This window comes from Polyodon spathula, chromosome 35 (assembly GCF_017654505.1).
Source record: "Polyodon spathula isolate WHYD16114869_AA chromosome 35, ASM1765450v1, whole genome shotgun sequence".
NCBI classification, from domain to species: Eukaryota; Metazoa; Chordata; class Actinopteri; order Acipenseriformes; family Polyodontidae; genus Polyodon; species Polyodon spathula.
In genome coordinates, this window is record NC_054568.1 from 2,974,724 (window position 1) to 3,002,579 (window position 27,856).

Sequence of the window (27,856 nt, forward strand, 5' to 3'; positions counted from 1 at the left end):
TAAAATGAGCGTTGTGTTCCTGTTATTGAAACTGGCGTACTAGTTTCTCCACGCAGTAGTACATGCATGGCACCTGGTGGCCAGTAAGTAAAATGACAGCTTTTGGATATTTCATTGCTGTTTTTGGAATCGCTCTGGGCTTGGCAGACTCACGGAGCTTGTAAATTTATTTGTACGTAACTGTGAAAGTTGACAGTGTAAGGTCCGAAAGTAGACTGCATAGACGGCTAAACTATGGAAATGTTTAGTTAACAGAGTATTCTAAAGTTAAAAGGAATGACCATGAATTGGTCAATAATAAACACTGCATTTGCTACGCTTTGTCTGGTCCCTTTTAAAATATTATTTTCACTTCAGGTGTACTAGGCACTTGTCCGCTGCCTCTACCAAGATGGCGCCGCCGCTGCCCTCCTGCAGACCCCGCCTGTTGATACCCGGCTACGCGATGACGTCATGTCATCACCCCCTCCGGCACGTTTTTGTTTAGTAGGAAACGTCAGGACAGCCATCTATTTCTCTTGACCAGAAATAATAACAAAAACAAAACGCAGTACTATTAAAATAAACAGAATTAAGCATCTTTCGAGACTCCGCACCGTGTAAAGAGTCCGAGGCGCCTGGAAACTCGAGGAGAGCAGAGATGTCAGAGACATATGGTATGTTTACATTAACTGTATATCCGATTCATTTAGCCTGTATCTGTTCACCTACTGTGACTGCGCTACTGAATTGTAATGATCAATATACTACTCTAGGTTTTTAGTCATAGTTACAGGTTTGCTTAAAACGGTGCATCCGGGACCGTTCTCTGTGTTTCATTGCTTTAAAAAAAACAAAAAAAACAAAATTAACATTTGCATTAATGTTTTATAAACGGAAAACCACGCGTTTACGTCCTCGCGTATTTATTTGAACGGTATAAACTAGTGGTAGTAATCAATTTTTATTTATTTTTGTTAACGTTGTAATTATTCTGTCCGCAGCGTAAACATGTAGATGAATATATGCCATGTGCCACCAGCTAAGCGGTCATCCATGCAATGTTGCTGATTTGAAGATCACTAATGCTGAAACGGGCAGTTGTAGTTAAAACAGGAGGACGGTTGCTGACGATCTTCGGGTATTACACTGTAATTGTGGTTAAACGCACTATTGTATTGTGTACTGTAAACCACACGTCATTGCAACGATAAACTAGACGACTGCAATAACCAGGTGCCCGGAATGTGAACAGTCAGGCTGCTAAACCTCTTATCGCAGCAGGAAGTGTCCCACGAGTCAGTAGGTTATTATTTGGATCGGCCCAGGTGGCTATAGGGGATGAACACTTTGGTCTGATCATTTAAATAACTAAATACATCATTTTGTATCGGCTGCCTCTCGTATAGCTGAACAAAGAAACCAAACATATATTTAAATGCTGTGTGCAGTAGTCTTGTATATAAGTTAGTACATTGTATGCAGGGTTGTTTGATATAAGAAATATCGTCTTGTGCAGTTTAGGAGCAAGACTGAACAGTTCTGGCTATTCAAAATGTGTAAAAAGATTATAATACCTGCATTTTCATACATTATACTTTTGTATTGTATTCCTCAGGGGAGCAGAAAAAAGTTGAAATCTGGTCTTGTGCCCTGGACTGTGTCATATAAACAGAATACTCCATGAGCCTTCATAGAGTGTTGTGGTTCTTTCAGGATAGCTCCTTGGTTCTTCGTGGAATAGCAGTGCTCCCATGAACATTCAGTGCCCATTAAAGAAACACTCGCTGATCAAGCGCTGTATTTAAAATCTGCCTCTGTTTAACTCGATTTGCTGAAACAAATTCCCGTCAAAACCTGGGCCGTGGGTGACCAGAAAAGGGCATGGGCATACCACACTTATTTTATCATGGGTTACACACATCATATTTCTACCAAGACCTCTGATCTTTCATTTGGAATAACAGTAAAATAATGACACTGCTAGAAGCTAGATCAGCGAGAGTGGACGGCAGCCGTAAATTATATCAGAGAAGCAATGTTGGAGCAGAAAGCCTGAGGGTGAGGGTGGAGGAGGAGTGGGTCGCTTCCGGCTTGCACCAGAGATCAAATTACAGCACTATCGATACTTAGTGCTTTTTATACTGCACTTAGAGAATGATGCAAGATACTTTGATCAGAGAAGGAAGTACTGTGTCCTGATAGAAATCCCATTAGGGCTGAATGTATGGCAGTTATCTACTTTGGAAAGGGATCCGGGGGGGTGGGGGGTGTTTACTCGGGACATTCTAGGCATTGAAAATGAGGAAAATACCTGGATAAAAATTGAAGCAGAAACACATGTCATAGCAGAAATACAAAGTTGACCAAAACATGGTAAAAAGCTATGTTATTTGTACTGGAAATTAATGGTTTATTGAGGATAAAGCGTGGTGCCGGTCCTGTATAGTATTGGAATTGCTTTGTTGGGCTTAACATACTGTAATCCATGTTTTCCTGATGCTGAGTGACTACAGTATAAAGCGAAACGTCTCTGTTCTGAGCTGCAGCCCCTGCTGTTTTCAGCGCGTGTTTCGCTGCATGCATCCTGGAATCTGTAGTTCTGGAGTGCCATTATACATGCAGAATCTCAGGAACTAACTACAGCTCCCATAATGCAACACGATAAAGTAGCACATTTGCACAATCACCAGAGTTGTTCTTTTTTTAAATCTGACTGCAATTATTCAAAATGTCTGTGTATAATTTGTTGATTTTACAGCAGTTCAATGTATAATTGTTAATAAAGGGCTGGTTTCACAAGGTAAGGTAGTTCAAGATTAGCGCTTAGCAGAGTGTGTGAAACCCCCCCAAAAAGTTAATTTATTAAATACAATTATTAGAATCTGTTAATGGTAAGTATCAAAGTAGACACAATATAAGTGAACACATTAAATAGCGTATTCTTACTAGAGATCTGTATTAATGGGGCTGAGATACTGTGCGATGACTCGATTAAAAGAACATTTTTAAACCCGTGTAATGACGATGTAGAATTGATGTGATGTGAGGCACTGGTTTATTTCAGACATAAATGCTGCTGTGATTTCCAAAACAGAAATGAAACTCCAATATCAAGGTGTTATTTGGTAAGAACAGTATTTATTTGCTGCTGCTTCTTCCTGTTTTCAGATTTTCTGTTTAAGTTCCTGGTGATCGGCAGTGCCGGCACGGGGAAGTCCTGCCTCCTTCATCAGTTCATTGAGAATAAATGTAAGTTATGAGTTGACACGGTGAGCAAGTAATATACTAGCTGTCTGTGGCTTGATTACTTTAAACATAGGAACTTAAGAAAATTGACAAATAAGTGATGACCAGTTATCCGGTTCCTAGTAGCTGATTGATCTTGGTCAAGTTGAGTCTTAAAGGATTCCTGCAGTCCAGCAGCAGTGACTAGGTGCCCAGAAAACAGAAGAAATAATGTGGCATTTGAAGTTGTCATCAAAATACCTTTATAGACTGAATGTTGCTGCCTGCTGTGTGTTCATACAGGCTGTTCAACTGTTTTTATTTTGGTTTTGTTTGTAATGCAGTCAAACAGGATTCGAACCACACGATCGGAGTGGAGTTTGGCTCCAAGGTGGTCAACGTGGGAGGGAAGACAGTGAAGCTGCAGATCTGGGACACGGCTGGGCAGGAGCGGTTCAGGTGAGGCTGGGGACTAGAAACTGGGCCTTTGGGGAACCGTGGATCCAAATCACCAGTACCTTCAAATGACATTTTATAATACAATAATTGATTTTTTCTTTTTACTTAACCCTTTTAGAATGTTTGCTGACTGGTTCTTAATGTCTTTTTATTTTATTAAATTTTTTTTTTGAGAAATCTGTGTTCGGGAGCTGTTCTTCAGGCCTAGTTGCCTGCCATAGACCTATGTGTTGTAGGCTAGATCGGCCAAACTGTCTTTAATATTGGTACCAGCGCCTCCGGTAAAGTCTATAGGTCATGCTGTCTGTGTCCGCAGGTCTGTGACTCGGAGTTACTATCGGGGTGCTGCTGGAGCTCTTCTGGTCTATGACATCACAAGGTGAACCCCCTCTCACTGCTGAAAACATTGTTTTTGCTCTTTTAACAGCTTTGTTTCCTTCGATTGCTGAAAGTTATTTGGTTGTAAAAGCTCTAAGTAAGTTTAATTTTTTTTTTTACTAAGGTAGAATAAATGGATTGCACAATCTTAAATCCTTCTCTCACCCAGGTATCCTTCACTTTATTCAGGTTTCCAATTTTTTAATGTTGAAGTGCGCTACAAATGTGCTATGGTGACTCTTGTATGTTTTATTATTTTATTTGATCACAAAAACAGACAAAACCCCTCCCATACAGTCCAGCTGCCCCACAGGGAATCTCGCTACAGAGGTTCTGTTTGAGTTCAGAGTGATATTATTATGCGAAACAATCAGAATGAGAGATAACAAACTTTAAGATCAGATCAAGAACATATGGGTATATATTTAATTATTTATACCTCTTTTTTTATTGTAGTCATTTATCATGGACACATAATTATAATAAGCGTCACTTGCATGACAGAAGATGCATTGTATTGTTATTGTATCTCCAGAATCCCTTGATTAAATGAGTGTGTTCCTTATGCAATAACTGCCCGTGTTCTTGTCCCTCCCCCGCGACAGTCGCGAGACGTACAACGCTCTGACGAACTGGCTGACGGACGCGCGCACCCTGGCCAGCCCCAACATCGTCATCATCCTGTGTGGAAACAAGAAGGACCTGGACGCAGACCGTGAAGTCACGTTCCTGGAGGCGTCTCGCTTCGCTCAGGAGAACGGTAACCAAGAAGGGTTCAATCCCAGCACAGCCACTGAAGCATCTGCTAAATGACTTTAATAATAATAATAATAATAATAATAATAATAATAATAATAATAACACTAACTGGTACACTGCTCAAATTTAAGTTGCTGGTTTTTTTACCTAATATAAAAGTCCAATTTGGAGGGGCGACTTGCATTCAGGGTTTTTCAGTTAAATGATACACAAAGAGGAGCGGTGATACCTTTTATTGGACTAAAAAAAAAAAAAAAAAAAAAAACATTAAATCGCAAGCATTCAAGACCTTCTTAGGTCTCTTCTTCAGACGAAAGTAGAAAAGAAAGATCGGTTTTTACATTCAAAGGTAGCATCAGAACTTTAACAAAAAGAACCCATTTGGAATCCCTACAATTCTAATCAGAAAGTGAATTTGGGTCTGAGATGCATGTCAGAAGATAGAATCGCAATCGAAACACAAACTTTTCTTTTATAGTGTATCAATATCTTAACACTTACAGTAAGTCTTACATTTAATTATCAGGTGCCCTTGAGAAGGTCCTGCGTTGGCCGATCAGCATTTAGACACAGCGCTCGCTATTGCATGGACCAGACTATCTAGGATATGATTGTGGATCAGATAATTATCATTATTAATATTGTTAATATGAATTAATAATAAGATAAATAACCCAAATGTATCAGCTAAACATAGAACAGTGACTAAGGTTACATTTATTTTAACGAGTCGGTTCCAATAATTATCAAAGTGTAAATGTTTCTGATCCCAGATTGAATGTGTGATGTGATCTTTTAGATGTTTTTAGGGAGGTGAAGTTACTGCTGTCTGTTCATGGTCATCTTGCCAGGACACTCTTGTGAAAGAGGTCTCTGTCTCAATGGGTTTACTTAAAGAATGAACACATAAACATGCAAATTGCTAAATGTTTTTTTAAATATAGTGCACAAACTACTCCAGCACTTCACAATAGTACTGTGGCTCATTAAGGACTGTGTGTGTGTGGGTGGGGTAAAAATAGATGTGTTCTGTCGAGGTCAAAAGATCAGTTATCTCAGGAACACCACACCTCAAACTGTCAATAACGAGAACACAAGATGAGTTTTCAACTGAGGATCTTGACATTACACCATACAGAAGACATTAGCAAGTACACATATTTTAAAGTGTCTGCTAGTCAACCTATAAACTATATTTAGCTCAACTATTCGACTCAAATTAGTAAAAAAGAAAAAAAACTTTGTATAAATTTATTTTCTAGTTTTTTTTAAAGGAGTCCTAAAAAGGGGGGAGCGACTTATACACTGGTGTGACTTACACACTGATTTTTATGGTAATGAGTTTTACCCCTGACTAGCAATAGCCTCAAATGTTATTGGACAGTAATCTGTGACCTTTTCTCAATGGAAATACAATTTCCACATAACATTGATGAATTTCAGTACTTGGTTTTAATTCAGTATAACTGCCTTGTCAGTACCTAACAATCTGACGTTTGGAAAAGCAGGGCAAAAAAAAATTGAAAGGTGCCAAAAATAAGACCAACTTTCATTTTTTAAAGACCAAATGTTTTACACAATCAATAGCACTTAAGTAAAAAATAATAAGTAAAGAAATGTCCTTTATGAACCCCAGCGGGCACTGCTTCTGAAAATAATTTAGTTTCTCACTCTTTGGCAATGCCAGTGCTGATAACTTCTTTGAAACTACTTAAAAGTCCTTCATTTGAAGGGTTGAAAAGGTGTGTGAATCCAGTATTGACGTATTCCGTTTCTCCGCTCCGCCACCAGAGCTGATGTTCCTGGAGACAAGCGCCCTGACGGGAGAGAACGTAGAGGAAGCCTTTCTGAAGTGTGCTCGGAACATTCTGAACAAGATTGAGTCAGGTACTGTCTCCGATTGCACAGGGTGCCGGCCAGGGCGCACAAGAAATCGGCTGTTCCCCGTTAAGACACCTTTCTGCAGTTTGAGACAGGGAGGGTACAACTTTCTGCTTGTCCTGTTTATGTTGTTTTGAGCCATGAGTATTTAGCACACATTCTATAGGTTTGTAATCGGGGGGCATGATGGAGGGAGGCTATCTGTCTTTCCTTCCTTCCTTCCGTCTGTCGTTCTTCATTTTTTTATACGTCCCCTTCAGTCTCTGTGTGCATAACTGTGCCACATTAAGTTTCCTATCTGTATCTATTTTACAATGCATATACCTTCCAGCAGGGCAACTTCTTGAACTCCATAGAATTCACAAAACTTGTAACATTTCTAAAAATATAAATAAAAAGTCGTAACTGAAGTAAATGTGTATCTAGAGAACCATTATTCAATGGAAGTTGCTAAAGCACTCTTTACCTTTAGTTATTGGAATCTGGGGGTATATGGACAGTCTGTGTGAAAGTGCTGGTCTGGTGATTTTATTGGAATCAGGTGTGTGGACAGTCTGTACGTGAACGTGCTGTTGTGATTTGCAGGTGAGCTGGACCCTGAGCGGATGGGTTCTGGGATTCAGTATGGAGACGCCTCCCTGCGGCAGCTCAGACAGCCCCGTGGAGTCACAGCACAGAACCAACAGCAGTGCAACTGCTAGGGGCTGGCCGGGACATGCACCCCACACAGGGCCTGGGAAAAGGTGGGCAGAGAGGGAACACTGCACACTGACGCACACAGACACGCACGCACAGGTAGATGCACACAGGCGCACACGCATTAAGTAAATGAAACGGCCTCTAGTCTTTATGGTGCACACCTGTGAAGTTGTGGGTGAATTTTCAGATTCAAACATTTTCTCCTTCCTGACAACATGGAAGCACGTGATGTTGCTAGGATGGGATAGGATTCAGCATTTGGGTTATATTTGTAATCCATCCATTTCGGTGTTCTTACTTTTTTATGAATCTCAGAAGTAGTTCTATAAATCAGATTAAATGCGTACAACAGATGGGAAAGATTTATTTGGAATAAACAACTCTGCACTGTACATCCTGGTGTATAAATACTGATCTTTGTATTTCACATGTATCAATTTTTCACACTTGCTTAAACACAATTACCATCTCTAGGTATTCTTTCCCTAACTCTCTGTGTTTCTGTTTGATTTCCACAGTGCTGCCTCTCCACTGGTTTCAAATCCCCCTAGACTTGGGGAGGGGTGAATCTCAACCCTTTCTGAAAAACAAACCGGCGCCTGAAATGGTGTGCCTTGGCCCGTGCTCTCCTTTCCACCTTTCCAGCCCTCCTGATCTGTGGGAACAATCGCCCGCAGAGCCCAGGCTACCCAGCATGGGGGCAATGTGCTGGTAGACAAGGCAGGCCATCTCTTTGTGAACCACTCGGCTGCTGCTATCCACCGAGCTTTGAGTCCCATACTTCCGAATAGGGCGGCACATATTTACGAAACTTTCACCCACACTTGTGTCAAAGACTTTTATCCATAACATCAACCCCTCAATCAGGTTTAACATATTGTAAAAAAAAAAAAGCTTTGTTCAATGCCTTTGTCGGTTTAAATAAAAACCAACGGGGCCCTATATCTTAAACCCCTCTCCCTGTCTTATAGTAGTTAGTTCTTTCACACTTCTGGCTTATCATTGGCCTCCTGTGTTCTTTACTCGTTCTGTGTAGGTTTGCCCCTGTACAAAGTTGACACTTCCTGGTACCCAACTGTTTCCTGTGCTGTAGGTCACACAGTCTGAAACCATCTCGAATATTGCCATGAAACCGACTTAGATTGGTACCACAAACAGCAGCACATTTGTATTCTGCGTTAAAAGCATAACAAGTTAAAACTGTTAGAAAAAAAGTCGGCCAGAAACAGCTTTGGCTAAAGCCTTTGTCTACTTGACTTAGTTTCTTACGAGAGGATTTGAATCGAGCGTTATGAAGTTACGGATTATAAGAATTAAAAGGAATAAAATGCAAAGTACCAAAATATATTCACCACAAGAGAGGCGAACCAGTGGCTGTGTTGCTAATAAAAGGTAAAACAATTCTCCCCCTTTTGAAGATGCCTACTAAAATTGTGTACAGTTGTAATCTGTATTTATTTAAAATGCAGGTCATCATGTACAGTGTTACGTTTGCAGCTGTCGAGTGGTTAAGACAACAGGCTTTGCACTGGTTTGTTGGTTGCTGTTTTTAGTGGGCTTGGCATCTGTAATGTAGCCAAGCAGATTCAATACACAGCAGTCAATGTTCAGTGCACATTTCAGACAGTAATATCAGTACTTTTATCCCCCTTTTTAATTTTTTTTTTTTTTTTTTATATATACCTTAAATTGAAGGGTTTTTTTTTTTGTTTTGTTTGAGAAAACGGAAACCCGAGTTGTACTAACTTTCTAACAAAAAAATGTAAAGTTTGGTTTCGGTGAGATCACAGATACGTACTATCAATGTTTAATTTTACATGGCAGCAAGGGCCCCTCCTGGGGAATGCTTGTCGTGGTTGCACTAGCAACGTTGGCAGGAATTGCAGTTGGTTATTCTTAAAGGGAATAGAATTGGACGTCAGAACTTTCTGCCTTTTGTGTCTGATTGGCTTCATTGAGATCAGTTAGTCCACAGATCTTGGTTAGCTGATTGGATGCCCAAAAGGTCGCATATATATATGAAGAGCCCTTGGATTGCAGCTTAACATAAAACATAATTTACCACATCTCATAAACCATGTTTCTAAGAATGGGCATAACGCCCTGTGTGTGAGTAGGTGCTGTAATAGGTTACAGGTGGTGTGGTTGCTTCACGTTAGTGCTTGTATCTCCAGGTAAAGCTAGGAGTTGTATAACCTGAACCAACGCATACCAGTCGACCAGCGGCTTGCCCCCTGTTGTCTTTTATTTGTCAAAGAAATATAAACTAGGCACTAATATGTGACTCCGACACCCTTCCTTTTATTTTCTCTCTGCTGTTCTCTCTGCCTCTGTTATGCCAACAGATATGCAGTCAGGTCTAGTTCCTTTTAAATCCAAATCCTGATGGTTCAAGTAGTTTTTAAAAAAGTATTTTAAATAAATCATGAGTTACAGGGCTGTTATATAAATACAACCCACAAACTTTGCAACATTCCTCATTCATTCAGCAATGATTCTTGGTACTTAAGCACTTCCTCTTGCATAGGTCACATGGTCTGATTGCAGTTAGGCCATAGCAGTAAATCTGACCCACATCACAGGATGTGATAGGTATAGGCATGCATCATGCAATCTGTTGTGTTTTTATTTTTTCTGAAAATGCAGTATGCGCATTAAACAAACCAAAAATATATCTCAATAAAGGTGTTGTGCAATACTAAGAATTAAATCAATCATTGGCTAAAAGTTTAGTGAATTGGGTCCAAAATGTTTTGTAATGGATTACTGTTCAACGTGAATCATCAGGACTTGGGAGTTGAGTGCATTCCTCTGTTCACGCAGTCACTGCAATAACACACTTGAAGTTACCAGTTTGTAACAGACAGTCCGAGTCGGTCCATTCCAAATGCACTCTTATTGTTTATTTTAAACACTCTAACCAGAGACTAATGTTGCAAATACTTGTACAGTGATTTAAGAAAAAGATTAAAGTAATAAATGTAAATGCAACATTTCTTACTGAAGAGTAACTACTGGGCCTGCTGTTACAGCTTTCTATTCTACTAACATGCATGGGACATGCCCAGTAAACTACAACAGCTGCATATCTGCAATTGTAGATCCTTTTTCATGATCTTGTTGCTGTGGGAGACTGCAGTGCATGCCTGTTCTGCTTGGCTTGCTCCATTGGCAGATGGTGAGAGTGGTGGTGTAATGGAGGATAAATATCATTGGTTTAGGATGGTGCACAGTGCTTTAAAAGTAATATCTGGTGGGGTACCAGAGTGGCATTGTAATGATAGAGGACTGTTTTTTTTTTTTTTTTTTTAAATCTCTTGCCCAAACATCTGTCTTTAAAAAAAAAAAATAAATAAATAAATCTCAATCTCGCCACCTTAATTAAAGAAACAAACCTGGTAAAATGGGAGACTATCGGAAGAGGCTCACTATTTTAACAGGACACCCTCTTTTAGCACCACCAGTGTGGCTAGCAGCCTTACACCAATGACTGTGTTGAAGCAGAATGAGTGAGTGGAAGGGAAGACTATTATATTCTGTCGGGGGCAAAGGGAGTCGTTGGATTTATTATTACATTTATAGGCATGTGTTACAGAACTCCCCTTGTTTAGGTATTACATTGAAATGACCAGCAGTTCAAACAGTGTGCTGCGAACCAATCTCACTTATCACTGTATGAATACGCCTTGCCTGCTTCTGTAGATTTCCTAATAGGAGTTGTACATGCAGATGTAATGGAGTGACAGACTTTGGTAACAGTTTATTTTAGGTATTCGTTATAAGTGATTATGTTATATCAGTGGTACTTGTTTTTAATTTGCCTATTAAACTGAAGTTACCCCAAACTCCTGGCTCCTGTTCGTTTAAATAATAGACTTAATTGGGGGTAGTTCTGAAACCCAGGACTGGGTCCAGGGGGAGTTTCAAGCCATGCCTATAGAATGTAAATACTTCTGAGTGACCCTGAGCAAATGAAAGTCAGTAAATCCTGCAATCCCCCATTTTGTGTGCCAACTAGAATGGGTGCTGATTGCACTGTACTGTATACAATCACTGCTGTTAAGTGAACCTCAGTGAGGAGATAACCTCTTATTTTCCCCACTTGGAAGATGGTTTTTAAGGCAGCACAGGAAGTGCTTGTCTCAAGTGCAGTCGATGCAGCCTCTAGTTATAGCTGTTATGATAAGTGCTTTAATCGATTTTTAAGATCCTGGACTTTAGAATTTAAAACAAAAAAAAGGATATGTGCAGCTCCAATTCTGACAACCCAGTCACTCTCGGCAACAGGGTGCGGTGCTGCCAGTGGGGGCCTTTGTGACGTGTTGTTTTTTTTTATTTTTATTATTATTATTGAACATGTAATGTTGTATTATTGCAGGATAAAGAGGGGTTTTTTTTTTTATTTTTAATTTTGCAGGCGCCTTTATCCAAGGTGACTTGCAGAGACTTTGTGTGTGAATTTTGCATCAACTGCAGAGTCACTTACAACAGCGTCTCACCCGAAAGGTAAAGCACGTGACAAGCTTGGGGTTACACAATGAGTCAGAGGCTGAGCTGGGATTTGAACCCGGGACCTCCTCTCCTTTTCTTTTCCACTACATCCTGTGGTTAAAGAAAAAGGCTTGTAACCAGGTCCCCGGCTCAAATCCTGAGGCTGAATTGTGATTTAAACTATATAAACTAACCTAAATAATACTTTTAAAGCTTTGTAGTTGAAAATAACAAAATACAGTATTTCCCAGGAAAGTTCCATAACATTCTGTTAACTCAAACTATTTAGAATGGAATGGTATCAAGGGGTAGTTGTCCTTGGCTATATTCTTTAAACCTCACTGTGTAAAATATTCCATAATGCAGAAAAGCAGACTGTTGCCTAGTAACAGACATCCTCTAAGATACTGTATATCTGAATCTACTATGATGTAAATATGTTGTGTTTTGTTTGCATGTGGATTTTTTTGCTTTTTTTTTTGTGATTTATATAGATTTTTTTTTGTGAATGTTATTTATGTGTTTGGTGATTGCCGTGCATCTCTTTGGACGATATCTGCAAATGTCAGGCTTTAGAAAACTGTTCAGTGCAGTGTGTTAGAGGCATGCTGTATCACCTGAAATAATCACAAACTCCTTTCCCTGCACAAAAAAAAAAAAAAAAAAAAAAAAGAGAGGAGGTCTTTAATTCAGTTGCCATGGTTGCAAACTGTTTTGTCCAGCACAGGCAGCCTCTTTCTAGCCTCTGCATAGCTTTAGAGCTCTACTGGTAGAGGCAAAGGAAGTCAATGTTCATATTTTATTTTTTGTTCTATGGAATATAAAATAGATTCAAAACAAAACGCTAATTAGCAATGTTAATAAGACCTGGATTGGTGCCCCCAAGTCAGAATGTTTCCCACATCAGCGTCTTGCGTGTCTGCCATTTTTAAAAATAATAATTATTTAAAATGTTAAAATACGTGAAATGAGTGCCGGTCTTCATGTAAGGTTTCTCTTTGATCCATGCACCCAAAGCGAGTGCTGTGAATTGAGACTGCAAGTTTTCTGCGGAGTTCAGCAAGCCCTTTGATAATATACTGAGCAGTTTGAAGCGCTGCAGTTACATTCTCCACCTGTGTCCCCGTATATATTTGAAAGAGAAAAGTTTTTTTTTTTTTTTTTTTTTTTTTTTTTTTTTTTTTTTTGCTTGCTAGTTCTAAGGACTGTTTATATGAAAGTTTTCTGACTTTAAAGCCCATTTATATCAATTAAATTGTTTGCAATTCTGAAATTACTTTTTCCAACTGTTTTAAAGATTTAATCTGTTTACCAAGAAAACCCAAGAGTGTTTATGAACACTTGTTATTAAAAAAGTATATTTATATATATTACACTGTTTTACATTGAGCTTCCACCTTCCATCCAACTGAAACAGCCTCTTAATGTAGATGCTAGCCAAGCATGTCTGCAGTTTTGTTTAAATCTAAGATGGTTTACAAAAAGCACTTCTCTTACTCCACACAGAATCATACCCTCCCACAGGAGGGGAAAATATAATGCTTTGTAGTTCGTGTTGTGGGAATATTCCAATTTTATTTTCTCATTAATATTTAAGACGCTAAGTTCAGGATTAATTGCCACCCGTGTTACACTGAATCCTAATGAACTGTTTTTCAGTAGACTGGTTCTGCAGCAGATTGGCAGCTCATATACTGGTTTAATAATATACTGGTTTAATCATATACTGGTTTAAGTGGGGTTTATGGTTGCTTAGGGATCTTACCATGTATGTTTTGTAAATGGCAGCCTGTTGTTTTATGTCTCTCCTGATAAACAAGGTCCTTTGTGTACTTCACATGATAAACTTCAGCCTGAGAAAATCCACAATGGCAACAGCCCCCCCCTCCTGCTGGGTATTGCTGCAGACCTCAGCATACTGGATACAGCAGTCAAACTTAAAAACCCGCTGCACAGGTCGTCAAAAATGATAACAGAATAATTTAATGCCTGGTTTTATAACAAATCTATATAAATTAAAATACCATCCCCAGTGTTATTTTAGGTGAAAGCAGCCATTATTGACAGTTGCAGATTTAAAAAAAAAAAAAAAAAACCTAGACAATTGGCAGTTGGTGGCCAGGGGGCGCCGCTGTGCTACTTGTCAAGGAGTTTTGTGTGTGTGTGTGTGTGTGTGTGTGTGTAGTATCCCTAAGTCCCTGAAGACTGTCAGTATTGATTGTATAATGACTGTCCCCACTGATAACTGAGAAAGGGTTTCCGGTATCACTAATTATCTTGTACAGCTAACTAATTGAAAATTTCCAGTGTTCTGCACTTTGTCCAACAGTCATTGTAACAAAATCATATTTGCAAAAATAAAAACAAAATGTTCCAACAAAACTTGCTGTTGGTCACTTTGCAGTTACATATTTGGGTTTGCTTCAGTTTATTGTATGCTGCTGTGAAAGAAACAATTAACCACGTTGAAAGGATCTATCCACGAAGAGGTTTTGTGTGTTCCTGTGGAAATAGTTTTTCCAGTGGTTTTCTAACATGTGGTAGCAATATGCAGGGCGTTTGCTGCATCACATTCTACAACACATGGGGGTTAATCTAGAAGCATGTTGCCCATCAATTGGTGCTTGCTTAATCTGTGGTTGTTTTATACATAAACTCTTGAGCTGATGTATAGCCTCATTTTCAACAAAAAGCAGCATGTAACACTAACGCGTACATACAGAACATTCATCAATAACTCACTTGCATATCATTACAGATTGCAGGGTTTTTGAAGGTACGTGTGTACTTAGGTTTTAATCTTGCAGCCTCTGTAAAGTTTAATTCCAGCACAATGGAGTCTTGTGTCCAGTCCCTGTATACCTCACTCTGTATAACTCTGTAGATCTTTTTATTAAGTACTAAGATAGTGCTCCAGAAACACGTTTATAACACAATCCTTACTCAAGAGATGGCAGGTTAATTTCTGAATTGCGAGAAGTAATGGGCTAGAGTATGACTTGTAGCGTTACATTGTGGAGCAGCGTGTTTTAGTGTTAATGTTAATTGCAGACTTGTCGTCTGTCATTTGCGGAAGACCGGTAATTAAAGGTAGGCTTTGGTTTTCGTCAAGTTTTTCAATGGCTAAATGTTAACAACCTTAATCTTTTAAATTGATTGTGCTTCAAACTTACACCTGAACAAACTAATGCACATGTAAAAAGCAAAACAGTTTCTTCATAATAGATGTTTATTCCATGAATTAAGATTGTATATACATATAGTGTATATATAGTAGATAAGTAAACATGAAGAGCAGACAACACTACCACAGATTCATTTTTACACCAGCGCTAATTCACAAAACGGACTGGATGAGCTAAACTCAGGGAATGCTCTCCCCTCTCCATTTGCTTCCAAGAGCGGGAAAAGAAACAAAAAAATAACGTGTAACATGTTACTTTCTAAAAACTAGGCTTAATATCAAACACTTAAGTTGCAACCCACTGGACTGTGCTTTGTAGCACAGTAATGAGGTGGGGACAGGTCTAGGAGCAGTAAACACAGAGCAATATACAGCAGAAAGAGGAGGTTTACTTATTTCTGTTAGTCTACTGCTGCTGAGATCTCCAAACTAGACCCCAGAGTTAAAACGTATTTCCTTATCTGCTACCTCTTTGCAGCATTACATCCCTTTTGGTGAAGGATGGATTTCAAAGGTTCCCAACAACCAGCCTTAGTTGACCTCTAATCTCTCTCCATCTGTCTTGTAATGGGAGGCACAACCTTGTTACTTTGCTGCATGGATATTATCACTTCTCTCTAGCCAATGCAAATTGGATGCAAAACTTTCTGCAAAACATGTGGACGGAGTAGTTGCTCCATTTCTTTTTACTGTAACTTGCCATCTCTGGTTTTAAACATTACAAGCACATTGCTGTCCTAAACCTGTCTTGGTCCCCCATATTAAATTCAGACGTCATAAAAACTCAACACTTTGGAAATAGATGAACAACGGAAAAAAAAACACATTGGATTTCATCAGACAATGCCAGGGGTTTGAGAATTAACCAGAGAACTGTAAAGCTCACCCATGCACCTCTCACCTGCGAGTGAGGGCAGCGCTTCATTTAAAAGGGTTCATTTCTACTATAAATCTGCTGGGTGTATCTTTAGCAACTCTAGTAGGAAATGATCATTATTAACACCTCATCCCTTAATCACTAAGTGAGAGGTACAGTGAACACTACATTGAAAACTGGATTGCTTTGAGGTTTGTCGAACCCTTGTCGGTGAAATATTATCCAAGAGAGGCCAGTCTTACATAGGACGCAGCTTACAGGACTTCCAGTACAGTACATTGTTATATACCCTTACACCTACATACTATGACATTGTCAGTCTTTGTCTTTGCTATTTAGACAAGTCTGGAATGGCGCACGGGTGAGACTGGCGATCACGTGGGGCAGTAGTGAGAGTAGGTATGGACTGGAGGACTATGGCTTGGCTGGTTAGCTCAGTTCAGGGAGGGCCTGGGTTTACAGGTTCTCTGGGGAAGAAGTGTCTGGTGTGAGGTGGGGGGAGTAGTGTCTCTGCTGTGGAAGGTCGGGAGGAGTCCCACGGTGTCCCTATTCCAGGGACTGCAGCATCAGCAGCTGTTTCAGCACCTTGGTCTGGCTCGTCTCTCGAATCTCTCCAGCCAGGAACATCTCATCCACCACTGTGTACACCTGCCATCGGGACACAAAAGGAAACAGCAGTTCAGAAGGGTGAGTCATTCTGCTTTCCTGTTTTATTGGTAGCCTATTATCATGGATGTGCAAAATGATCCAATTCACTGTTCCTGTTGATAGTGTAATTATCACTGTCAGGTCAACTGGGATTCTTAAATAGAAATGAAAAAAGGCTGGTAATTGCCCACAGGGATAAGGCTTCATCTCGTAATAACATCATTATCACAATGCCTCTAGTGTGGCATTATCGGAATCTATAAAAATCATGTATTCTGTGGATCCCAGCTATTACCGTAACATATGTGTGGCAGGCTGGCGAGTGGATAGAGGCCCAGAGACAGTCTGTAGTTCAAAAATAACTTTTACTATAAATAAACACAAAAATGAAAGGACACAATGGCCAGAACAAAGCAATTTAAACACAAAAAGAAAGACAAAAAGCAAAACTTACAAAAATAAGAATTTCCAGGCTGGGCAATGCCTTCACTGGATTCAAACTTTCCAAACAATCAAAAAACCAACCTGCTTCCTCAGCTCCCTCCTCCCAAATGAAAAGCAGAGGCCTCCTTTTATGTCAGGTGGCTGAGTGCTGATTGATCGTTAATTAAACTAATCATCTAATCAACCCCAGCCACCTGAACACAATGAACCAAGGCAGGTAGGGGAATTTAACCCCATCCCTGCCAATTTCTAAAAAGCAGAGCTGTGCTCTGCCACAATATGCCATTGCAAAAAATGAGTTAAGACTTCTGTTTAGCAGATTTTTTTTCAATTTTTATCATGTTGCATCAATGCCATGCTTGGCAGCATGGGGTCGGTTTGTTTTAGAAATGTACCTAATTGGCTAAACTGCCCATTACTCAATGTAATCTTCCCCTTTCGTTAAGACAATGGCCGTTGTCGTCTGGACCAGGGTTTCCCAATCTTGGACCCGGGGACCCACTGTGTCTGCTGAGTTCCAGCTGAGTTCTCAATTACATAATCAAACCCTTAAATGAACTAATAATGTGCTTAATTAGACCTTTTTAATTGTTCTCAGCTCCTGAAAATTCAATTATAAATTTGTAGTTAACTTGAAATCTCCAACTGTTTAAAAGCTGAAAACAATTAAAAGGTGTAACTAAGCTAATGACTAGTTCAATTAAGGTTAACCCTTAGCGGTCCATTTATTCAGCTCCTGTCAGATGCATCAGGTCCAATTTATTTTCACACGCGCTGCTTAAAAGCATTTTTTTTTCACAGTAAAACAGGTTTAAAAGGCACGGTTCCCTGTATTTTTCACATACCTCTTCATAGTTGTGCATACTGATAAATCGTCTTGTCACCAAACTCCTCAATAGTGCGATCCAAGTCATTATTTTATTACTGTAACATCTCGGTAAGCTCTGCAAATGTCTGTGATATTCTTCGAGCAGTGGATGCGGAAGCAGCTATCTTTTTTGTTTATGTCTGTGTTATCTCTGTGGTGCAGGGGCTATGTGTATTGCTCAGATCTGCCCCCCCCTTTTTTTTTTTCAGCCTCACTCGGCCATTGAAAGGCTTTCTCGGCTTTTTCCGGAAAAAAATGACTTTAAGCACAAAAAATCTTTTTGATGATGTTGGAAAGGGTCCGACATCGGACTGGAAAGGGAAAAATGTAACGTCAGACCTAGTCCGACATAGGACGGCAAAAGGTTAAGTAGCTGATAACTCAGTTGGAATGAAAACCAGAAGACACAGTGGGTCTCCAGGACCAGGACTGGGAAACCCTGGTCTGGACTATACTAACTCTTATTACAAGGGTCTGCTGCGTCTATGCAGTGTTGAGAAAAAAAAAAAAAAAGGAAACTATATTCGACTTACCTTGTAGAAGTTAAATACCAGATCTAACTCACAGACATTGTGGAAATATTCATTCAATACCTGAAAAGTCAATGATACTTTTGTTATAATTTATATGTTATAAATTTATATGTTATAAAGATTTCTTGATTGTCGCCACCATTAGTGTTTTACTACGCTCTCCTAACCGTTTCACTATCTGATGTTAGCATTTCTAACACTTTTAATGGGAGCAACATGCAGATAATCAAAATGTCTCTGCAGTGTACTGGTGGAACGAAAAAGAGAAGGGGAGGCTCTCATACTCTCATAAAGGCCTCCGTCTACCGTGCTGGTAAAGCAAAGACAGAGAAACAGAGGCTGTTATGCTCTTAACAGCTTCCCTCTGCTCTGTGCTTGTAGCAATTCCTCGGTTTTGAAAGCCCTCCGTTTGTTTGGAAGGGGCTTTGAAAGGACATGCAGTATGGGTTGTTAGTGATACATGGGGAGCACTGAACGCAGTAGCCCTTACCTCTACGAAGTTGTGAATAGCCTCCAGATATGCCAGGTTATTGTCGGTCACATCCACGCAGATACAGAAATACAGGCCAGCATAGCGTCTGTATATTATTTTAAAGTTCCTGAACTGCAAGGGAAAGAGAGAGGGTCAGCTCTACTGGTGCGGATTTATTCTCTTTTCCGATTTCTCATATAGAAAATGTTAGCCCTTCAGCATTCAGAATGTAGAACTATGCAAGTCAAAAAATACTGATATAATTACAAGGGTTGTTTAGCACTGTTCTCCTACCTAAATGAACAGTGACTTTTACATTCATTTGTGCAGCCTTATTCAAACCACAGTTGCAATGAGCTGACAATTACTGGAAATTGTACCGACATGACAAAGCTATAAAACTGATATCATGCAAAAGTGTGTGAAACTAGATTCTGTTCATTTTCAATATCTTGTGCTACAGAATGTCTTTACTACATTTGATCACAAATGCATAAGTAGTGGTTTAGTAAATACATGTTAAAATCAGGGTCAGGCTCAATTCCTGTTTTCCAATTCCAATTCCAATTCAATTTCCTTTTTAATCAATTCCAACACATCGCTGATCAAATTGTCATTAACAGTGTTCTGCTAAAATCAGCTTCTCACAGTGACAACAAATAAATTGAAATCACTGTTAGTCAGTTAAAACTGGTTTCAAATGAACAATAACAACAATCATGTCTTTAAAATATCGATTCCAATTCGAATGGGATTTTAAAAACAGGAATTGACCCCAACCCTGGTTAAAATATACAGGTAAGTGGCACAGCTGCGGTACATACATGCAGACAGGCTTGTGACCTGTGTCCTTAACCCTATATGCGTTCTCGCGGAGGATAATAAATGTAATGGCAACAGAATAGATGTACAGATTTGCAAGCATACCGACTATGGTTGAGGAGAGCCTGTTAGGGATTCCAGGTTTGACTATAAAAGCAGGGAATACCTCACCTCTACGAAGTTGGTGTGCTTGGCGTCTCTGACAGTCACCACTGCATGCACCTCCTCAATCAGCTTCTGCTTCTCGTCATCGTCAAACTGCATGTACCACTTAGCAAGACGGGTCTTTCCAGCCCGGTTCTGAATCAGGATGAATCGGATCTGAAAGCATAAACAGACAGCGTCACTCAATTGCTAACATTCCTGCATGAATCTGAAAGCACAGCCAGACAGGGTCCCCTCAGTCGCTAACACTCCTGCGTGAACCACTTCATAATTAAAATGTTTAATTTCTATTAAATTTATTTAAAATATAGCACAGTACCGCAGTATCTCAAAGAGCTTTACATGTTGGTTAAAACAGAAAGAAGTGGTATGAATTACAACCGAACAATACATTATAGTAACAATAATAACAATTAAAAAAAAAAGAATCTAGCAAACAGGAAATGAAGAATGATAAAACACAACATTTCAAAAACAAGCTAAATAAAATAGATGAAAAGAATTATATTTGTAAGTCAGACTACTAAGAGTGTTGGTTTCCATTTCATTTCCTAAGCGTTTAAACAGGTTTAAAAACGCTAAATTTCAGCATATTGGGAATGTTTTGTTAACATGTGTAGCTCTCCAATACTTTACAGGCATGGAAAGAAGTCTCCCATATCAAAGTTTGCTTCATTCCTAGTTTAATAACACACACCTGAACTTGTTTACCTATTCCCTGTGGCTAGTCAAGCTTGTATTAAAACCTGGACTGGGTGAACCGATATGCAACTGGAGTCTCACTTCCAGCCCTGCATTATTATATTATTAATTTATTTACAAAATGTAAAATGTTTAGGCAAAATTCTTTTAAATTGTTTAGAGTCTATTAACACCCTGACTTCATAAGTAATCGTCTGGCATACAATGCTATTCAAGGTCATTTTTGTCACAAGACATGAAGTCGATCTTATGTGTGACTGTACACTGAGGTTCAAAATCCAAGTTTGTGACTGGACTACTCATTGCTTTGAAATTTAAAAGTGCCATGCAATTCTGCTTATTATACAGTGGGGGTTTTTTTTCCCCCTTGAAACCACTACTTTAAGTTTAATGTGTTTGATAGTTAAATGTGCGATAATTCTTGGGTTTTATTCAATACTTAAATGTAAATATACTGTTTTCATTATAATAAGTAAGCATGATTATTGTGATGTTATTCAGCAGATTGTCGATAATGGAAAAAGTCATTATGGCAATGACACAATTATAAGGCACGTCTGTATCACTTCATACTCAACGAGCCAGAAACCTAACCCCCAACAAGCGTAGCCTGCAAGGACAATGATAAGTTGCTTTCCCGTTCCTCCGTTTCCTGGATACGCCTTACGATTACAGCAGGTTTCACATTTCAGAAGCAGAAAGTGGGCATGCGAGTTGGAAAACAGCTTTCCACAGCAATCAAGTACTGGGGATTTGATTTCTCATGCATTTCTCATGAATTTGCTTCAGCTTTAAGTGATACTCGATCCTGATGGTGTATTGTAATGCATTAACCAACACCACTATGCAGCTGCCTGGTACTTGTTGTCTGCCAAATGGCTCTTGAATGACAAATAATTTATGTCTATGAATGCATGTTCCACCAGATCTCATTTAGTCCTTCAACAAATGGTATCCTTTATCACCTCCTCTACATCTCGCACTGGTGAAGTCAGCACTGAAATGCACTCCTCATGTGATTTACGAAAGCAAGGGAAAGACAAAAACAGTTTATCGTCAGCGACGTGCCATCTTTGTATGCAACGCATGCCCTATAGCTCACACACACAAAAAAAAATTATTATCTAAATGTTATAATTGGTATACTATTATTATACAGAACAGATACACTAACAGTGATCAATATGTATAGGTTTGCATGCAAGAAGAATCATATCGTCCATGTCCGGCATTCAACGCATGCAGTGCCCCGAGTTCCATCTTGTTGCCCGGGCAACACAACGCTGTGCGGCAGAGCTCCACTCTGGCCGCTCACTGAAAATCATAGCCAAGGCATGCAACTGAAGAAATTAGTTTAAGAAAAACTAATAAACTAAATAAGAAATCATCCCTACGGAACAGGGCGAGCTGCCACCTGGTGGTGCTCACGTCACGAGCGGAAACGGCAGAAACAAAAAGCGGTTATTTTGCGAAACTAGAGAATATGGTTTGATTGAAGCAGAGAGAAAAAATGATAATCTAATATAAAAATTGCAGGTTTGAATCCATTTAGGTGCAGGAGATTATGCGACTAAAGAAGAAATCATAAGCAACTGAAGTTAGCGAGCATGTACAAAAGCGCAGGGAAAGAGTTGAAATGGCATTTCAGTTAAGCAGTGTACAAGTGAACAAGCGATTCTGCTGGCCGTACTGCGAAGGCTGGATACCACGATTTAAACAATTTACACAGTGTTTGCAAACGTCATGAAACTAGCCAACAACACCTAACAGCGTGTATAGAGTTACGAACAGCTGGACAAGCTCACATTGACCTGCAGTTAAACGAGAGACTTGCAATCAGACAGCACAATGAAAAGCCCATCAGAATCGTGACCGGATTTCTACAGTTTAGTCACTGAAGTGTTTCTGAAAAAAGACAGAGGAATGGAATTTGGCCTTCCATAGCAAATTATGGTAAGCACATGACTTTTATATTCCCAGTGCACGTTAAAAAATGCCTTTGTCATGTAAAATGTTGTTGCAAGCCTTGCTGAAGAAGTCACAGCACGCCACTTTATCGTACAAGGAGTTTGCTGAGAAAAATACTTTGTATATTTATACTAGTTTTCAAAGCGGAATAAAAGCTCAGTGTGTTTTTAATAACAGCTGTGTTCTATGCACGATCACATCTGACACATCTTTAACTGTGATTGGTTGTTTTCTTCAATAGGATTCACAATATAAATAAATATAAAGTTCACGTTGTCCTGTGGCAGTGGCACACATGTGCCTTTTTATCCGTAGTTTGGGTGGCATTTCTTATAAACACTATTAGCCTGGGTCAACTCTACATAGATCATATTCAGATAAAAGAAAGGAAGGAAATCTGTATTTTTAACGATTAAACTTTCCTATAAGAATGTTGCAGTCATGTTTAAACAGCAGTTTGTGCTGTCCATGCATGTATAATATCAAAAAATCATATGGACTGCTGAATTTGATTGTCTGAGTTGGTCTTTAACACCAAGACAACATAATTAGTTTTTGTTTTTTTTTCTCTTCGAATATATACCAGTGTCTGGATGTAATGTGTTGAAGTTTTGTTTTAACATGGTCTCTTAAGATTACGGGAAAGGAAGGTACTAGGTTACACCCATGCATTCCCCATTTCCTAGAACACACAGGACTTTGCAAAATGTGCAGCGATCTGTTAAGGAACCTTGTCCAAACTTTGATATCTGTTGAAAAGTACAAACTGTCATTTATGCAACGGAAATGGCCTTTCTATGGCAAAACTGGAAAGAGGGTCAAGAGATAGAAAAAGCAAGACTTAGCACTTTTTTTTTCCCTCTTCCAGTATCTTAAAATGAAAGTAGTTAGGAATTTCAGAGAAATAGGCTAATCATGTTTTGTTTTGTTTTTTTGTATTTTGGGCTTTAAAAGTTCCTAATGTTTTTGTGTTGTACCAAAATTGATAATTACATTAATTCACATTAGTACAAGGGTCACAACAAAATATTTAATTTTATCAAGAAAATATATTTGTAGTATTCTTTCCGAGTTCAAACATAAGGTTAATCCACACCGACTGTTTTTCTGGCATGTTTGTCCGACTGTTTTTCTGGCATGTCCCCGTCCCCGTTCCCCCAACACCTTTGAGTGACAGCATCCTATAGTGACTGGGTGAGTACAGCTATGATTGATTTATTTTACTTAACATCGTGTAATTAAATAAACTGCAACATTATATCACAAAAGTCTACAGGAAGCCATAATAGCAGCATACAGTATTTCACTTGCTGTAGGACATATCTATATGGGGGAAAAAAAAGAAGAAAAAAAATCCACGTTCATCCTGTTGTTGTGGGTTCAATAATTTAATATAGTCTTCTTAAGACTAGTAGTTTACACATGCCTCCAGTTCTGAACTACAGTAAATTACATAATATCAAATGAGGCATTTTATTACAGATACATTGTCTGTGTGTTCAGTACTTGGACCCTTTTTGTGTCAATGCTATCTCAATGTAATGGCTTTATGAAATTTGATGAAATCATCCACGGACAAAAATAGTATACAGGTCAAATTACTACACACAAACATTACAGTGAAAACCGAAATACACAAAATATGCTGTGCTCTCCCCCTGTGCCCTACTGGGAAATTACCACAATATCTACATTTCAGTTAAACCTAGACCTCATAAACACACTGACACAATCTGTGAAACACGATTTAGTGAGCGTCACCAGCTTCTGCCATACACATTTTTTTTTAATTTTTTTTTTGAAAATATAGCGAAGAAAAATAAATAAATCAATCCGTATGACAGGCCCCCATTCATTTAATAGCGAATTGGCTTTGCACAGAGAGTCGTCAAAATGAAATTTAAAAACACACTTACCATTTTGTAAACGCCTTACGTATACCTCAAAGTTTCCAGAGAAATGTGAACGGGTTTCGTTTCTGGTGTAAAATATAATGTTATTTACGTTTTTCGCCAGGACATTCGCTTCAGACCTCCGCTATCTCACCCAAGCAGGAAGTCCAGGCAAGGCCTTGAGGCGATGCATTGTGGAAATTGTAGTTCGCTTAGTTTGACAGGCAAGAGCTTCGTTGATCGGAAACTAAATCGAACTACAACTCCCTGCGTTCAAATTACGCCGACCGATCTCCTAGATAGAGCACTGCACTCAATCGGCTCACCTGTAAATAACCACATTGCCAGCAGTTACTAGTTCATTAAACCAGTTAGTGTTTCTGTCCACATTTGAGAACAGGCTATTATTTTGTGCATTTTTTATTGGCAATCTACCTGTTATTTAAAATATATCTTTAACTTTATTGTTACTATAACTTACTCTATTGCTGTTAACCGCAAAAGGTAAGTCTAAATGTAACTGTTAATTCTGAAAATGTAGCCCTTCAGATGCTTGGTGTTTTCCTACATGTCGTTCAGCTTCATGTATTTCTCTGATTATGTGCACGTCTAACCTGATTGTCCTGAAAACAGGACGCTGCAAATATATGTTGTAAATATGTGTTTAAAAAAAAAATGTGAATGGGTTGAAATATCTGGCCGTATAATTGAATATTACATAGCTTATTACATAATTTACAGCTTTATCCTTGGAACTAGATTATATTATATATATATTATATTATATCATATATATATAATATATATATAACAATATGATATATATATCTAATTATGTTTTTGAGAACACACAACAACAAATTATAATTGAGGGTCTCTTTTAATTTAAGCAGTTTGTTTCTTATTTGGTAACTTTAACGTGGAATTTTCAACTTTCTAAAAATAAGAGTTAATTAAAGACGAAAACACTTTGAAAATACGTCTCATAGCCCATAATGTGGCTCCACTGGCTATTTCCAGTTATGACCACCTGGGGGTGCTAATTCTACAGCAGGAACTATGTTATAAAAAATAGATTTCATTTGCAGAGCCAGTGCGTGATTGAAGAACAATACAACTGTCACTGCAACATAGCAATACTGGCTTGTAAAACCCATATATTACAAGTATACAACTAACTGTGATACATACCTACAGCAGTAGAATGGTATTAAGGACTCCTTTAAGCTCTGTCATAGCATGGCAAAACAAAAACACTTTGTCTGTTTTTAAGGATGTGTGTTGTGTGGATTTCATTAGCAGACTAATGTATTTCGCAATCAGGAGCTGTATTTTTTGGCCCTGAATATGTTTACTGTTGATAACGGTACACATAATACAGCTTCCTTCTGTATTTTTTAAAAAGACAGACATACCGTTGTTCATAAATTATTAACAGAAAGGTTTGAATGAGTTCAAAACGCAGTTTCGTCTTTCAAAATGTAATCTGCACTGTGACTCGATTTTAGTTATGGTTGTCTGTGTCGTAGTTTTTTTTTGTACAGTGTATTTATTGGCCAGTCGCTGAAGAACCCCAAGCTTGACAGAAACAATTTGTCAATCTGTTGTATTTCACACATAGTATCATGCAGGTGTCCAAAATGGGTTAAGTAAATGCATTTAATTGTTTGTTATTCAACAGGTAACATATTTTGGGAATATAAACAAACGGGACTGCCACCGAGGTCTGCGCTGGGTTTGCATCAGTTAGCGTGAAGTTAAAACATAATGCCTCTAAGTTCTAAAAGCAAAACCTGCAGAGGCTGTCTGAATTTATGTGTATAGCTGATGACGTAACCAAGCCCGGTTTCTACACAGTAACCTTCATTGAAGAATGAACCATGATAGTAAAGAGACAATATATTTTAGCGCAGTGTCGAACATTGTTGGACGATACAGAACTGCATCTTTAAACAACGAACTATATATGGCACCCCTTTTAAAAGTTTGCCACAGTGAGAGCATAGCAAAGTGTAATAAAGGGCAGTCACATAATGATAAAGTAAGCATTGTATAAAGCACAAAGCGGGTGTGTGGTAAACGCACAATATATCATGGGAAAAGCATAGGAAAAATGCAAAATGACCCTGCAAATTTAAAGGGGAAAACATTAGAGAAGGCCTATTCGTTTTACCAAATAAGATGCAAGTAAATACTGGGTTAAACCTAACATTATCTGATAAATAAATAAAAATTGCAATAGCATTGAAAGCCTATAGAATACTGTAATGTTGGGTTAAATTGTGAAGTCTTGAGTCTTGGTGAACTGGTTCTTTTTACATTATTTAAAACAAACACACACACACACACACACATACACATATTTTACTGCACCGGTGGTTTCCACATTGACAGAATAATCAGTGTTTATGTGTCATGAACGTTACGCGTAATAATAAGGTAATAGGGCATTTAAAAGCCCCACCTCCCTCCGTCATTATTAGGCTACAGTACATTATCTATGTCCGTCTTGAATTGCGTGTTTTTAAATGTGTAATGTTGTGTTGGTTTTGTGTTGTAATTGAGTATATGCGCCACTGGGCGAGTCTCTGAATGCGTGTCTCCCTTTCTTTTACAGTCAAAGGAGGAGAAAGAGACGGGAGAAGGGTCCGCCATTATTGGAAGCCGAATAATCCCTGAACCAAAGCGCAGGGATACGCGTACTGAGAGAGGGCCAACAGAACACTAGACTAAAACTAAACAAACAAACAAACATAAAACACGGTGTTTTATTTTTTCTCACATTGCATTTTTTTAAACAAAAAAAACAAACAAAAAAAGTATTCGCCAGAAACAGCGTGGTGTGCCCGGTGACGAGACATAAAACAAGTATTTTACGCCCCCTTGTTTTCCATTATTTATCCCGTGGATGAGATCTCAAAGGTGCATACGGATTCTTAACACCAAGAAAGAAGACCAAAAAAAGAAAAAAAAGAAAAGGACAATGAAATACATAAACGTACCAAATTGGAAAAAAAAATAAATTGAGATCTTGTGAAGTTTGGGACGAAGCAAAATAAGAAATAAGACTGTTTTGTGGTCGGAGGTGTATTTTTTTTATTTTATCTATATATATATATATATATATATATATATATATATATATATATATATATATATATACATATAATATAGATATATTTATATTATTTATTTATCGAACCGGTTGTGCTTTGATTCTTAGTGGACAGAACGCAAGCAAAAAAGGCGAGGCATGCCGTGGTATGTATTTCTGTTTTTGTTACCATTTTACAAAAAACGGTAAAACTGACGCCATGCAAGGAAAGCGCCCTTAATAGCCGTTCCTGAAATGCAAAGATCGGCCCAGTTTTAACTTAAGGTGTCACAAAATTGAATTCCACAGTTTT

At 38.6% G+C, this 27,856-nt stretch overlaps 2 protein-coding genes and 1 long non-coding RNA gene across 6 annotated transcripts; 2 read left to right on the plus strand and 1 right to left on the minus strand.

Annotated features, from left to right (window-relative positions):
• Positions 1-477: 477 nt before the first annotated feature.
• Positions 478-12,711, plus strand: rab4b (RAB4B, member RAS oncogene family). Its single transcript, XM_041234476.1, has 8 exons — positions 478-656; positions 3,151-3,231; positions 3,552-3,666; positions 3,983-4,045; positions 4,650-4,804; positions 6,595-6,690; positions 7,270-7,427; positions 7,902-12,711. The coding sequence occupies exons 1-7, from the start codon at positions 641-643 to the stop codon at positions 7,383-7,385; spliced, it is 642 nt and encodes a 213-aa protein (XP_041090410.1). The 5' UTR covers positions 478-640; the 3' UTR covers positions 7,386-7,427; positions 7,902-12,711.
• A 2,374-nt stretch (positions 12,712-15,085) lies between these two features.
• On the minus strand, positions 15,086-24,632 carry ap2s1 (adaptor related protein complex 2 subunit sigma 1). Of its 2 annotated transcripts, XM_041234477.1 has the most exons (5): positions 24,474-24,632; positions 19,894-20,043; positions 18,919-19,032; positions 18,429-18,488; positions 15,086-16,583 (listed from the first exon to the last, which is right to left on the minus strand). In XM_041234477.1, the coding sequence occupies exons 1-5, from the start codon at positions 24,474-24,476 to the stop codon at positions 16,482-16,484; spliced, it is 429 nt and encodes a 142-aa protein (XP_041090411.1). In that variant the 5' UTR covers positions 24,477-24,632; the 3' UTR covers positions 15,086-16,481. The 2 variants fall into 2 exon arrangements, with proteins under 2 accessions (XP_041090411.1, XP_041090412.1); XM_041234478.1 differs by lacking the exon at positions 18,919-19,032.
• On the plus strand, positions 22,053-27,512 carry LOC121303709. 3 transcript variants are annotated; one of them, XR_005947859.1, is made up of 2 exons: positions 22,053-22,542; positions 27,067-27,512. It is a non-coding gene; the product is annotated as an uncharacterized LOC121303709 (long non-coding RNA). The 3 variants fall into 3 exon arrangements; XR_005947857.1 differs by lacking the exon at positions 22,053-22,542 and adding an exon at positions 23,443-23,751; XR_005947858.1 differs by lacking the exon at positions 22,053-22,542 and adding an exon at positions 24,656-24,953.
• The last annotated feature ends 344 nt before the right edge of the window (positions 27,513-27,856 follow it).

What these genes read in the sequence shown, in the direction of transcription:
- ap2s1 (XM_041234477.1), bottom strand. An exon ending in AGCACACCAACTTCGTAGAG is followed by an intron (nt 19,033 to 19,893) that starts GTGAGGTATTCC and finishes TTTCCCTTGCAG; the next exon opens with TTCAGGAACTTTAAAATAAT. An exon ending in TGGTATTTAACTTCTACAAG is followed by an intron (nt 16,584 to 18,428) that starts GTAAGTCGAATA and finishes TCCCGATGGCAG; the next exon opens with GTGTACACAGTGGTGGATGA.
- rab4b (XM_041234476.1), top strand. An exon ending in CTGGTCTATGACATCACAAG is followed by an intron (nt 4,046 to 4,649) that starts GTGAACCCCCTC and finishes CCCCCGCGACAG; the next exon opens with TCGCGAGACGTACAACGCTC. An exon ending in TCTGAACAAGATTGAGTCAG is followed by an intron (nt 6,691 to 7,269) that starts GTACTGTCTCCG and finishes TGTGATTTGCAG; the next exon opens with GTGAGCTGGACCCTGAGCGG.